The 14969-nt window shown below is 43.8% G+C and overlaps 1 protein-coding gene across 3 annotated transcripts in view; it reads left to right on the top strand.

Annotated features, from left to right (window-relative positions):
* The window catches only part of LOC115200418 (A disintegrin and metalloproteinase with thrombospondin motifs 12), a 61598-nt gene extending 51724 nt beyond the window's left edge, over positions 1-9874 (top strand). For all 3 annotated transcript variants that reach the window (XM_029763481.1, XM_029763480.1, XM_029763482.1), the window contains 4 exons: positions 5473-5649; positions 5736-5882; positions 6015-6165; positions 8861-9874. In XM_029763481.1, the coding sequence (XP_029619341.1) occupies positions 5473-5649; positions 5736-5882; positions 6015-6165; positions 8861-8976 (591 nt within the window). In that variant the 3' untranslated portion in view covers positions 8977-9874. The remainder of the gene's footprint in view (positions 1-5472; positions 5650-5735; positions 5883-6014; positions 6166-8860) is intronic.
* Positions 9875-14969: the final 5095 nt, after the last annotated feature.

Genomic DNA, 14969 nt, shown 5'->3' with positions numbered 1-14969 from the left:
GGGGGGTATAGCAGCGGGACAGTGTAGACTTTCTTGGATCCAGGGTTGTGTGAGAGGGAGAAGTTGAACCGTGTGAACAGCAGGGTCCATCCGACTTGCCTGGAGTTGAGGTGCTTGGTGCTGCGGAGATACTCCGGGTTCTTGTGGTCAGTCCACACGATGAACGGATGTTCCAATGCCATCTTCACCGCGAGAAGCTCACGATTCCCCACATCGTAGAACCAGGATAGAAGTTGTGGTGAAGCAATGTTTGAGGTCCCGGAACACCCAGTCAGCACCTGGGGATCATGTGAACGGAACCTTGAGCGCGGTGAGTGCTGACAGGGTGGAAGCCAGGGTGCTGTAACCCCGGATAAAGCGGTGATAGAAGTTGGCGAACCCTAGGAAACATAGCAGCTGCACCCTGGACGTAGGCTGAGGCTAATCCATTACTGCTCTCACCTTCCCGGGATCCATCTGGACACTCCCAGCAGAGATGATGTAACCCAGAAAGGGGATGGTGGAGCGATTCACACTTCACACTTCTCCGCCTTCAAACAGCTGATTCTCCAGAAGGCATTGAAGGACCTGCTGGATATGGAGCACGTGTTCTTGAGGGGAGCGGGAGAAGATGAGGATGTCATTAATGTACACGAAGACGAACCGGTTCAACATGTCACGGAGGACATCATTCACCAGAGCCTGGAACACAGCAGGGGCGTTGGTGAGGCCAAAGGGCATGACCAGATACTCGTAGTGGCCACTGGATGTGTTGAAGGCGGTCTTCCACTCGGCCCCTCTCGTATCTGCACCAGGTGGTAGGCGTTCCGTAAATCCAGCTTGGAAAACACAGTGGCCCCCTGGAGCGGCTCGAAGGCCGAGGAGATGAGTGGCAGCGGGTAACGGTTCTTAACCATAATGTCATTGAGTCCCCGGTAGTCAATGCATGGGCGCAGGGTCTTGTCCTTTTTCACCACGAAGAAGAACCCTGCGCCGGCGGGAGAGGAAGAGGGATGGATAAATCCAGCAGCTAGGGAGTCCCCAATGTATAATACCATTCAAAAGTTTGGGGTCACTTTAACATTTCCTTGTTTTTGAATTAAAATAACATCAAATTGATCAGAAACACAGTGTAGACATTTGTTAATGTTGTGAATTACTATTGTAGCTGGAAACGGCAGATTTTTGATGTAATATTTACATAGGTGTACGGAGGCCCATTATCAGCAACCATCACTCCTGTATTCCAATGGCACGTTGTGTTAGCTAATCCAAGTTTATCATTTTAAAAGGCTAATTGATCATTAGAAAATCCTTTTTCAGTTATGTTAGCACAGCTGAAAACTGTTGTTCTGATTTAAGAAGCAATAAAACTGTCCTTCTTTCGACTAGTTGAGTATCTGGCGAATCAGCATTTGTGGGTTGGATTACAGGCTCAAAATGGCCAGAAACAAATAACTTTCTTATGAAACTCGTCAGTCTATTCTTGTTCTGAGAAATGAAGGCTATTCCATACAAGAAATTGCCAAGACACTGAAGATCTCATACAACGCTGTGTACTACTCCCTTCACAGAACAGCGCAAACTGGCTCTAACCAGAATAGAAAGAGGAGTGGGAGGCCCCGGTGCTCAACTGAGCAAGAGGACAAGTACATTAGAGTGTCTAGTTTGAGAAACAGACATCTCACAAGTCCTCAACTGGCAGCTTCATTAAATAGTACACGCAAAACACCAGTCTCAACATCAACAGTGAAGAGGTGACTCCGGGATGCTGGGATGCAGGAACGTTCTCCATATGGCCCACCAGAGTACTTGCACCTACCAGTGAGCCTAGTTTCTTTAAAGGACAAGAGTACACAAAATGACCAAGAGGCCCGCAATACAGACAACTCTTCGTGTCAATCCTGTATTGCCGTTCTGCTGGTGACAACCTAGCTCTTCCTAGTGGCATAGGCTCAGGAAGAGGTGACTCAGCCGTCTTTGGCAGCTTTTGGGGCATGTCGGGAAGCCTCCGGTTCTCTCGGCAACAAGTCCATCGAGAGCTTCCGGGATGACTCAGAGGCAAGTGGGATCCCTGAGCGTGCGAGCCAAAATCCAAATTCCTCTCCCTCCGTCGTTCCCGTAATCACCCATCGATACGCATGGTCAAAGCGATGAGGGAATCGAGCTCCATAGGTAACTCCCAGGCTGCAAGCTCGTCCTTGACCTCCTCCAGGATGCCGAGCAGGGAAATATAGAAAATGCCTCTGGATTCCAAGCACTCTCCGCTGCCAACGTGCGGAAATCCACCGCATAATCAGCTACACTGAGGGAGTCCTGCCGATGCTGGATTAGCTTCCGTGCAGCCTCTCGCCCGGAGAACGGGGCATCAAAGACCTTCCTCACTTCTCCCACAAACCCCTCCATACTAGCGCATATGGCCGGCTGTTGCTCCCACACAGCAGTAGCCCAGGTGAGAGTCCTCCCGAACATCAGCGTGATGAGGTAGGCTATCTTGCATACTGATGGTGGCTCCATGGGTGGAGATGATGTTGCGCAGCTGGCCCGGGTCTGCTGTGTCAGTCATGGCCAGTTCGTTCTATCAGGAATCAAGGTAAGACCCAGATGAAGACCGTGTCAAAGTAACAATGTTTATTACAGCAACAGAGGCAAAGGAACAGGACGGCAGGCTAAGGGGCAGGCAGAGTGGTCAGGCGGGTGGGTACATGGTCAGGACAGGCAAGGGTAAAAAACCAGGGGGACGAGAAAAGAGAGACTGGGGAAAAGCAGGAGCTGACACAAAAATGTTGGTTGGCTTGACAAACTGGCCACAGACAAACAGAGAACACAGGTATAAATACACAGGGGATAATGGGGAAGATGGCCGACACCCGGAGGAGGATGGAGACAATCACAAAGACAGGGGAAACAGATCAGTGTGTGACATTTTACTCAAAACATTGTGCTTATTTAGGAAGTTTAGGACAGAAAACCTTTCCCATGTTACTGTTCACACAAATGACTCTGTAATTGTTCTTAAAGATTGGGGTTAAGAGTCCTTGATTCCAGATTTCAGGGAAATAACCTACACTCAGGATCAAATTAAACAGTTTTAATATAGCCAATTGAAATTTTGCACTAGTGAGTTTGAGCATCTTATTTAGGATGCAATCAGGTCTGCATGCTATTTTTTAAATTTGAGGGCCTGAATTTTCTTATAGAGCTCCTGGTCAGTAATTAGGGAGTCCAGTGGATTTTGATTGTCTTTTTTAGCTTTTTCTAATCCATTCGACTTCTCATGAATTTGGCATTGTTCTGCGTTTGCATCAATTTGAACGGTGTTGTAGAGTGTTTTAAAATGTGCTGTCACCATTATGTATCGCTAATTCCTCTAGTTTAGATTTTTTTCAGCAATACAGTAACTACTAACTACTGAGTTCTTCAGAGTGATAAACAGGATAACAGTCAGAAATACAATAACTACTGACTACTGAGTTCTTCAGAGTGATAAACAGGATAACAGTCAGAAATACAGTAACTACTGAGTTGTTCAGAGTGATAAACAGGATAACAGTCAGAAATACAGTAACTACTAACTACTGAGTTGTTCAGAGTGATAAACAGGATAACAGTCAGAAATACAGTAACTACTGACTACTGAGTTGTTCAGAGTGATAAACAGGATAACAGTCAGAAATACAGTAACTACTGAGTTGTTCAGAGTGATAAACAGGATAACAGTCAGAAATACAGTAACTACTGACTACTGAGTTGTTCAGAGTGATAAACAGGATAACAGTCAGAAATACAGTAACTACTGACTACTGAGTTGTTCAGAGTGATAAACAGGATAACAGTCAGAAATACAGTAACTACTGACTACTGAGTTGTTCAGAGTGATAAACAGGATAACAGCAAACATCTGTTCTCTTTTTATTTTTTCCTTCTTCCTATTCATTGAACAAGTAAATGTTTAGCACAGTAGCTGTGTGTGTGTGTGTGTGTGTGTGTGTGTGTGTGTGTGTGTGTGTGTGTGTGTGTGTTCAGTGCAGTTTAGTGTAGATTTATTGGAGGAGCTGTTTAATCTCACTCAATCCTACAGAGTTCTCCTGTCCTCTGAGGGCCTCCGCGTAACTGCGCTGGTTCTGCTGTTGGGCCTTGTGGAGTGGAGGGGGGCCAGGTCTGGGCCGGGGGGCTGACTCTCTGGTCTGGTAGAGGTGGTGGTCTGGTGTGGGGTAGTAGGCTGGGCCCGGTTCAGTTTGGCTGTGCCGATGGAGGTGGTGATGCTCTGGTGGTGGGTAGGGCCTGTGGGGTGTGCTGGGTCTGGTGGGGCGTTAAGGGGGCCTGGGGCTCCGTAGTGGTGTAGTGGTCTGGTAGGGGTCTCTGGGTGGTCCTCTGTCCAGTGCGGCATGGGGTGTTTGTCTACCAAGTGCCACATCCTTTAGAGACTTGGCAAACATCCTTACTGTCTGCTTCCTCAGGTGGGAGTGGTCGTGCAGATGCTCTGGGGTGAGTAGGCCACACCCTCTGGTGATGTCAGCGTTGACTTTCTGAATGGTTCAGGGATGAAAGTCTTTGTGGGGCAGCAGAGTGGAGATGGTGATGTGGGAGTTGGGGAACCACTCAGAGGCCCTCTCTGCTACTCTGTTGACCAGGCTGTCTATGCTGTCCTGCTCCTCTCATTGGTTTTTGGTGCCGGTGTGAATTATAATGTGGCCTGGTGTGCCAAAGTCAGACTGGACAGGATGTGGAGTGCATCCTGAGTGCATCCTCCTCTCTCTCTGTCTCTGTCTTTGTCTCTCTCTCTCTCTCTGTCTCTCTCTCTCATTCTCTCATTTTCTCTCTGTCATTCTCTAATTCTCTCATTCTCTAATTCTCTCATTCTTGCATTCTCTCTCCCTGTCTCTTTCTCTCTTTCACTCATTCTCCCTCTCTCTTTCTCTCCCTCTCTCTCTCATTCTCTCTTTCTCTTATTCTCTCTCTGTGTCTCCTTCTCCCTCTCTCTCTAATTGTCTCATTCTCTCTTTCTCTTATTCTCTCTCTCTGTCTCCTCTCTCACTCATTCTCCCTCTCTCTTTCTCTCCCTCTCTCTCTCATTCTCTCTTTCTCTTATTCTCTCTCTCTGTCTCCTCTCGCTCACTCATTCTCTCTCTCTCTCACTCACTCATTCACTCTCTCTTATTCTCTCTCTGTCTCCTCTCGCTCACTCATTCTCTCTCTCTCTCACTCACTCATTCACTCTCTCTTATTCTCTCTCTCATTCTCTCTCTCTCTCTCGCTCTCTCTCTCTGTCTCTCTCTCTGTCTCTCTCTCTCATTCTCTCATTCTCTCTCCCTGTCTCTTTCTCTCTCTCACTCATTCTCTCTCTCTTATTCTCTCTTTCTCTCTCTGGCTCTCTCTCTTATTCTCTCTCTCCCACCCTCTCTCTCATTCTCTCTCTCTCTCTCCCACCCTCTCTCTCATTCTCTCTCCTCCCACCCTCTCTCTCATTCTCTCCCCACTCTCTCTCCGTAGTGTCCAGAGCGATGTGAGGTGGTGGGAAGGAGGCAGCGTGAGGTGCAGTGTGTGGATGGGCAGAAGGGACGTCCACTGAGACCATTCCACTGCCAAGCCCTTTCCTCCAGACCCCCCAGCACCCTGTCCTGTCATCCCCAACCCTGCCAGCCCTGGAGAACTTCCCCCTGGGGACAGGTACACACACACATTATCACATGTTGACTGGCTTGGTCCATATGAATTACAATATGATTGTTAATATAAACTCCTTTCATCCCCAGTGTTCTCGTAGCTGTGGTGGTGGATTGTGGGAGCGGCTGGTGTACTGCCCTGAGCCGCAGCGCTGTAGCGCCACCCAGAGGCCAAACGACACAGAGACCTGCAACCTGCAGCCCTGCAGCTACTGGGACCCGCAGGACTGGGAGAAGGTAATGGCACAGGGGAACATACTTACTTACAGTTTGCGCCTGTTACATGTTCAGAGTGTGCATTGCATGGTACTGTGTGTCAGTGGGGACTAGTGTGTGTGAGTAATGTCTGTTGTCTTCTGTGTGTGTCAGTGCTCTGTGAGTTGTGGCGGGGGGATGCAGCATCGCGTGGTGCCGTGTGTTGTTGAGGACTCTAGCTCTGTGGAGAACAGTCTCTGTGACCAGAGCAACAGGCCTGACACAATCAGGACATGCAACTTGCAGGAGTGTAAGACTAACACAGGTAAGACAAACAGGTAAGACTAACACAGGTACGACTAACACAGGTACGACTAACACAGGTAAGACAAACAAAGGTACGACTAGCACAGGTACGACTAACACAGGTAAGACTAACACAGGTAAAACTAACACAGGTAAAACAAACACAGGTAAGACTAACACAGGTCCGACTAACACAGGTATGACTAACACAGGTATGACTAACACAGGTAAGACTAACACAGGTATGACTAACACGGGTAAGACTACACAGGAATGACTAACACAGGTACCACTAACACAGGTATGACGAACACCGGTAAGACTAACACAGGTAAGACTACACAGGTATGACTAACACAGGTAAGACTAACACAGGTATGACTAACACAGGTAAGACTAACACAGGTAAGACTACACAGGTATGACTAACACAGGTAAGACTAACACAGGTACGACTAACACAGGTATGACTAACACAGGTAAGACAAATACAGGTATGACTAACATAGGTACGACTAACACAGGTAAGACTAATACTAGGTACGACTAACACAGGTAAGGCTAACACAGGTAAGACTAACACTAGGTACGATTAACACATGTAAGACTAACACAGGTAAGGCTAACACAAGTAAGGCTAACACAGGTAAGACTTCCTGATGGCTCTTTAGCTGGATATGTCATATTAAGATGAAGGAATAGTTCTTACAATACTGAAGCTGTTTTTGTTTTATATACAGCTCTGGAAAATATTAAGAGACCACTGCAAAATTATCAGTTTCTTTGGTTTTACTATTTATAGGTATGTGTTTGGGTAAAATGAAAATGTTTGTTTTATTCTATAAACTACTGACAACATTTCTCCCAAATTCCAAATAAAAATATTGTAATTTGAGGATTTATTTGCAGAAAATGACAATTGGTCAAAATAACAAAAAAATGTGCTGTCAGACCTCGAATAATGCAAAGAAAATAAGTTAATATTCATTTTTAAACAACACAATACTAATGTTTCAACTTAGGAAGAGTCCAGAAATCAATATTTGGTGGAATAACCCTGATTTTCAATCACAGCTTTCATGTGTCTTGGCATGCTCTCCACCAGTCTTTCACGTTGATGTTGGGTGACTTTATGCCACTCCTGGCGCAAAAATTCAAGCGGCTCTGTAACGGTTGTTGTAGAGAGGGGACCGAAGCGCAGAGTGGGGAGTGTTCATGATTTTATTTCACTATGAAACACTCGAACAAAATAACAAAACAAAAACAAGCCAACAGTTCTGTCAGGTACAGAAAACTAAACAGAAAACAACTACCCACAAACACAGGTGGAAAAAAACCCTAGTTAAGTATGATCTCCAATTAGAGACAACGAGGACCAGCTGCCTCTAATTGGAGATCATCCCAAAAAACAACAACATAGAAATAGAAAACTAGAACCTAAACATAGAAAAACGAAAAATAGAAAAACACCCCCTGTCACACCCTGCCCACTCTACCATAGAAAATAACAGCTTACCATGGTCAGGACGTGACAAGCTCAGCTTTGTTTGATGGCTTGTGACCATCCATCTTCCTCTTGCTCACATTCCAGAGGTTTTCAGTGGAGTTCAGGACTGGAGATTGGGCTGGCCATGACAGGGTCTTAATCCTCCACCAAATTTCACAGTGGGGGCAAGACAATGTGGCTTGTAGGCCTCTCCAGGTCTCGCACCCACTGTGAAATTTGGTGGAGGATGGGAGATGATCTGGGGGTGCTTCAGCAAGGCTGGAATTGGGCAGATTTGTCTTTGTGAAGGACGCATGAATCAAGGCACTTACAAGGTTGTCCTGGAAGAAAACTTGCTTCCTTCTGCTCTGACAATATTCCCCAACTCTGAGGATTGGTTTCTCCAGCAGGACAATGCTCCATGCCATACAGCCAGGTCAATCAAGGTGTGGATGGAGGACCACCAGATCAAGACCCTGTCATGGCCAGCCCAATCTCCAGACCTGAACCCCATTGAAAACCTCTGGAATGTGAGCAAGAGGAAGATGGATGGTCACAAGCCATCAAACAAAGCCGAGCTGCTTGAATTTTTGCACCAGAAGTGGCATAAAATCACCCAACATCAATGTGAAAGACTGGTGGAGGGCATGCCAAGACGCATGAAAGCTGTGATTGAAAATCAGGGTTATTCCACCAAATATTGATTTCTGAACTCTTCCTAAGTTAAAACATTAGTATTGTGTTGTTAAAAAATGTCTTATTTTCCTTGCATTATTTGAGGTCTGACAAAACTGCATATTTTTTGTTCTTTTGACCAGTTGTCATTTTCTGCAAATAAAAGCTTTAAATTACAATATTTTATTTGGAATTTGGGAGAAATGTTGTCAGTAGTTTATAGAATAAAACAAACATTTTCATTTTACCCAAACACATACCTATAAATAGTAAAACCAGAGAAACTGATCCTTTTGCAGTGGTCTCTTAATTTTTCCAGAGCTGTATATTCTGTTGACTGACATACAGTACAGCAGGTAGCCTAGCCGTTAAGAGCGCTAGACCGGTAACCGAAAGGTTGCTCGTTTAAATCCCCAAGCCAGCTAGGTGAAAAATGTGTCGATGTGCCGATGCCCTTAAGCAAGGTACTAAACTGTAGCTGCTCTGTTTTTTTTTATTTATTGCGGTGGACCTAAATCCGTGTTCTGTTCTGTCCTTGGTGTTGGTTGTATAGGTCTGCTGTGTAGGAAGAACAGCATGTCGTCTCGGTTCTGTGACAAGTTGAAGCTGCTGGGCCGCTGCTCCCTCAGGTCCATCCAGAAACAGTGCTGTGTCACCTGTAGAGGGTAAACTCTGACCCGCACTACACCCACCTCATGGACCCCTCTCATACAAAATGCACACATACAGGGCTTCCATCCTGCGATCCTATTGGTGGATTTCATCTCTAGTGCAATCAGCCGACAGCAGCCTTTTCACCATCATCATCATAATAACCCCCACAAACTGTCGTTATCTTCTTTGGGCAGAAATTCATGGAGCTATGGTACTGTGTGCTGCTGCTGTGTGCAGTTTGTCTTAGCCTGTCTTGCACCTTCCCAGCTCTTCCAGGGTATCAGGCCTCCAGCTGCCTCTAAAGAGTTAGTTATGTCAACTTCTCTCCAATATCCCACCTGCTTTCCAATACTGATGAATGTAAACTCAGAATGTCTACCTGTGTAATCGGCTGCCATGTTGTTTTCTATTCAATGTTCCCCCACCACAGAAATGATGATGACATCCGGTAACACTGTGTTTACATCCCCCTTTCAGCTGGTATTTGCCTGGTATTTACAAAGACATTAGGAGGTGACAATGGGTATTTTCTGATACTTAATGAATCCCCAAAACAAACAAATTAGTAATGATAAGATAACTATTATGTCATCAACATTTTCCATGTCACTTCTGAGCAGGGATTGGCAAAAATGACAAAATACAATAACAAAGTACCATAAAGATCAATGTATCAAAATAAACCACAAAATACTTACATTTTGAAATGTATTTAATTAAAATACATGTATTTTGTATTTTATAATACAGAAGCACTTAGCTGGCCCGAACAGCAACAACATTCTCAGTAACGGTTACAGAAATGTTTTACTTGCTATAACTGTGATATGTGGATATTAATTTGCACTGACTGTATGTCACTCTGGATAAGAGTGTCTGCTAAATAACCAAAATGTAAATGTATATGTGAAAATGAACATACCAAAATGAACTGCAAAGCACACTGGGTATTATTATTGGCCATGTTTCAGGGTCACATCTAGATAGGATACAGCTTAACCTAGTTCTCCTAACCTGCTACGTTAATTCTCCTAACCTGCTACGTTAATTCTCCTAACCTGCTACGTTAATTTTCCTAACCTGCTACGTTAATTCTCCTAACCTCCTTGCCTAAATTCTCCTAACTTGCTACGTTAATTCTCCTAACCTGCTACGTAAATTCTCCTAACCTGCTACGTTAATTCTCCTAACCTGCTACGTTAATTCTCCTAAACCTTCTACGTTAATTCTCCTAACCTGCTTGCGTAAATTCTCCAAACCTGGTACATTAATTCTCCTAACCTGCTACATTAATTCTCCTAACCTTCTTGCGTTAATTCTCCTAACCTGCTACGTAAATTCTCCTAACCTGCTACGTTAATTCTCCTAACCTGCTACGTTAATTCTCCTAAACTGCTACGTTAATTCTCCTAACCTGCTACGTTAATTCTCCTAACCTGCTACGTTAATTCTCCTAACCTGCTACGTTAATTCTCCTAATCTGCTTGCGTAAATTCTCCTAACCTGCTAAGTTAATTCTCCTAACCTGCTACGTAAATTCTCCTAACCTGCTACGTTAATTCTCCTAACCTGCTACGTTAATTCTCCTAACCTGCTACGTTAATTCTCCTAAACTGCTACGTTAATTCTCCTAACCTGCTTGCGTAAATTCTCCTAACCTGCAACGTTAATTATCCTAACCTGCTACGTTAATTCTCCTAACCTGCTGGCGTAAATTCTCCAAACCTGCTACGTTAATTCTCCTAACCTGCTACGTTAATTCTCCTAACCTGCTACGTTAATTCTCCTAACCTGCTTGCGTAAATTCTCCTAACCTGCTTCGTTAATTCTCCTAACCTGCTATGTTAATTCTCCTAACCTGCTTGCGTTAATTCTCCTAACCTGCTACGTAAATTCTCCTAACCTGCTACGTTAATTCTCCTAACCTGCTTGCGTAAATTCTCCTAACCTGCTACGTTAATTCTCCTAACCTGCTATGTTAATTCTCCTAACCTGATACGTTAATTCTCCTAACCTGCTACATTAATTCTCCTAACCTGCTATGTTAATTCTCCTAACCTGCTACGTTAATTCTCCTAACCTGCTACGTTAATTCTCCTAACCTGCTTGCTTAAATTCTCCGAAACCTGCTACAAATGTCAATTTTGACAAAAGCTGTATCCCTTCTAGACAAACCTTGTTTTGGGGCAGAGCTTGTTCACATAACACTCAGCTTGCTTTGCAATTGTCAATTTTTACATACACATTTATATTTAGCTAATTTAGCAGATGCTCTTATCACCCCATAGTGCCATCAGACTTCTGATACCAATGCAGAGTGATAGGGGACCACAAAATGGTGAACCACTATAACAAAAAGAAGTATTTTGAAAATACAAATTACAGCTTTCTAAAGGATCTTGTTAAAAACCCATTGGAGTGTAGTTCAGTCCAGTGTAATACAAATTACACAATTCTCAGAAGTATTTTAAATACTTCCCATCTCTGCTTCTAAGAAAATGCTGGGTTAACAGTAGACTATACAATAAAGATGAATGTTTTTGTCTAGTGTTTTTTTTATTGTGTTATTGTGGGGGTTTTCTGTGTTATTTCTCTCGTTCTAAGAGCTCTCGGGCGTACTGTGGCTCTGAAAAGTGATTTACCTGAAGCACCGATCTGGGATCAGCTTACGCTCCCCATATCCTAACTTTAACCATAAGGGGAAAACATTAAACTGACCCTAGATTAGTGTTTCTGGGTAACATCACCCTACTCTAGTGCTGTATATCTATCCTGTGGCGCCCCTCCCCTTTATTAGGCTGGCCAATGAGAATGAGTTGTTGCAGGTCATCCCTCTCAGGCCTCAGTTAAGATTGCCGATGTGTTTATATGGTATTGTACAGCTGCTATTATCTTTATACAAACCTTCAGCAATAAATGCAATGACGAAAGAAGCGTTTGGTGTGACTGCTTTTTGCTTTGAATGTCCATCAAGATTATGTCATTCCTTTTCACTGTTATTTCCCTGCAGTACCCCATCATCAGGTATTAGTTTGGAGGTTGCAGCCTTCTTGTGATTGTGGTGTCCAAAAAATGGGAAACGTTCTATAACATTATGCTCCTCAAGGTGTTTTGTGGCATTGCACATTTTCTAGTACAATTTACTGCCATGATTGCGCATGCTAAACGGGAGTAATTCATGGAATGGAATTTGGACTGAAGTTAGCATTCATCTGAATAAGTGCACTTGTTAGGATCAGGGCTATTCAACTCTGACCCTATGAGGTCCGGAGCCTGCTGCTTTTCTGTTTTAACTGATAATTAATTGCACCCACCTGGTGTTCCAGGTCTAAACCAGTCCTGTTCAGAGAGGAACAATGAAAAACACAGTTATTGGTGGTAATACTCTTCAAATAGCAAAGCTTTAACTTCAAGGTCCATAGTTGAGTTGGAAGGGTACTGTATATAGTATCACAGGAGGTTGGTGTCATCCTAATTGGGGATGACGGGCTCGTGGTAATGGCTGGAGCGGAATCAGTGGAATGATATCAAATACATTAAACACATGGTTTCAATGTGTTTGATGCCATTCCATTCGCTCCGTTCCAGACATTATTATGAGCCGTCCTCCCCTTAGCAGCCTCCTGTAATAGCATGTGCACTATGTAAGTACCTCCTGCTTGGTCTACTTGCTTTAATATGAAATTGGACTGTTCACGGCATATGTTTTTTGGTAAAAGGAATACATCCACCACCAATGTGGAGCACATACCCAGCTCAGCCCACAACAGACATAGGCTATCACAGTGGAAAGGTGAGGGGGAATATTCTCAGTTGAAAACAGTCAGTGATTAGCTACAGATGTAGCATCTTAATTTGAGCCAGTTTGCTACAGCGGGAAGAAAATCCTGCAGCAACAAGAAATTAGAATTATTATGTGGATTATATTTAATGTACATTTTTGTAGGGGCTGATCAATTTTTCGCAAAGTAAAATCAAGTCTGAAATTTCAAAGTGGAAATTACAATATTAAGAAGCCTTTTTAAACCTCAAATACATTGCAAGTTTTACATATCCTGCAATACAGGAAAGTTCTCTTGCAACCAGAAGATCAAATTAACATGCTACATCTGTAGCTGTGTAACACCTAGAACCATAGCACCAGGTTCTGTTTCAGGAATCATGTTGAACTCTTCTGTCCCAGATAACCTGAGACTATGTCAGAAGCTAGTCAGCCGTAATGGTACACCGGCCCAATGTGGAGCACAGTGTCATAGATACAGTCAGTGCGTGTATGCGTGTGTGTGTGTATGTATGTGTGTGTTTATAACGGAGCTGTCTCCATCCAACTGTAGGCCTATTACTAAACCCCATCTCTCTTACTGCTGTGATGTCATAGTGTATTGGGTTGAGTCTGTAGTAACTGCACATTGGAAAGAATCTCGGTTTCCTTCTTTCGTAGTGACTGCACTCCACCCCACGCTCCATGCTGAATAGTTCTTCATTTGGCAGCCCCCCCCCCCATCTCTCTGATTCAGAGGGGTTGGGTTAAATGCGGAAGACACATTTCAGTTGAATGCATTCAGTAACTGACTTGGTATCCCCTTTCCCTTTCTCAAGATTCGTCCTGACCTGCAAAAATATTCAGTCATTTAAAATGTGCCATTTAGCAGATGCTTTGATCCAAAGCAACTTCCTGTCACGCATGCATACATTTCACGTATGGTTGGCCCCAGGAATCAAACCCGTAACCCTGGCAGAGCAAGTACCATGATCTACCAACTGAGCTACACAGGACTAGGCTCAAATCAGGACTAGGCTTAATCTGGGTCTGGGAAGCAGCACTTTACGTTTAGATGTCTTAATTCGTAGATTTAAAAAAAAAATCTTTAGTACATTTTCACTTGACATCATACCGTATTAGAAGCCAATAATATTATTCTATCTTGGTCTGTCCATTTTAGTTCTGATGATGAAATTAATGTTTGGGGTCTGTGTTAATGTTACTGCGTTGTTATCAAAGTAATGACAACCACTGCTCAATACAGGTGAGTGAATCCAGTCTATGACCTGTAAATATACTCCTCTAGCCTGCTGTAACCGACCCGTCCATCCTGGATGGGAGATAACATGGCAAACATCTATCGCTCAGCGTAAAACAGGAAACAGCAACCTCATCTGGGTTACCAGACACCCCACCACCACACACCGGCCTGGGACACTCAGGTTACCTATAAGACTAGAACAACAGTTGCCAAGGAAAGTGTCTCTGCGTACTGTTGAATATGACTAGTTCAACAACATGATGAATGTAAAGAATAGACAATGCTTGCTTTCTGTTAACAAATGAATGGAAAACAATTAGTAACCAATTTCAGGGGCCGTTTCATCACCTATCAAGGTGAAGTGAGAATAGGAATGGATGCGTTGGTCGGCCGAGGCGGGGCCCAGTCCCTCCTATCTGGGCCCCATCAGACTGTGTGTCCTCAGGCAGTAACACAGGCATCCCTGTCTGTACTGTACTGTACTGTACCAGGCCTGTTCCTTTATTAAAGTCTCCACCACAGCCTCCTCTGACCCAGGCAGCACACACAGAGTACAGCAGGCCTGGGGCCCAGACATCATATCTACGGTTGGCTCTCACTGATGGAATATTCTAGAATGCAACTTTCCAGGAGAATGAGATTTGCCTTTAGCTTCACCTAAGTAGTGTAACAATGAATGAAATGTCAGTATCACTCATTGCTTTAAAGAGTGAGCATTTCATAGAGTATGCTACTTAACTGTTGCTACATATCCAAGTTGAATTAGTAGTTTTGTTTTGTTTTGTTGAACACTTTATTTGCACTTACTAGGGTAATTGTTTTGTAGTCACAACATTTAGATTTCCATTTCTATTCATTTTGCTACATTGTAACCTAATGAACACAAGCTGAATTACAGGCATATTTGAAATACTACATATAATATGATATATGATTTATATTGATTCTTAAAGAAACCTATTTTCTCATAGAGAAATAGAGGTA

The sequence above is a fragment of the Salmo trutta genome, chromosome 9 (assembly GCF_901001165.1).
Source record: "Salmo trutta chromosome 9, fSalTru1.1, whole genome shotgun sequence".
NCBI classification, from domain to species: Eukaryota; Metazoa; Chordata; class Actinopteri; order Salmoniformes; family Salmonidae; genus Salmo; species Salmo trutta.
This window is presented reverse-complemented; position numbering and strand designations above follow the sequence as displayed.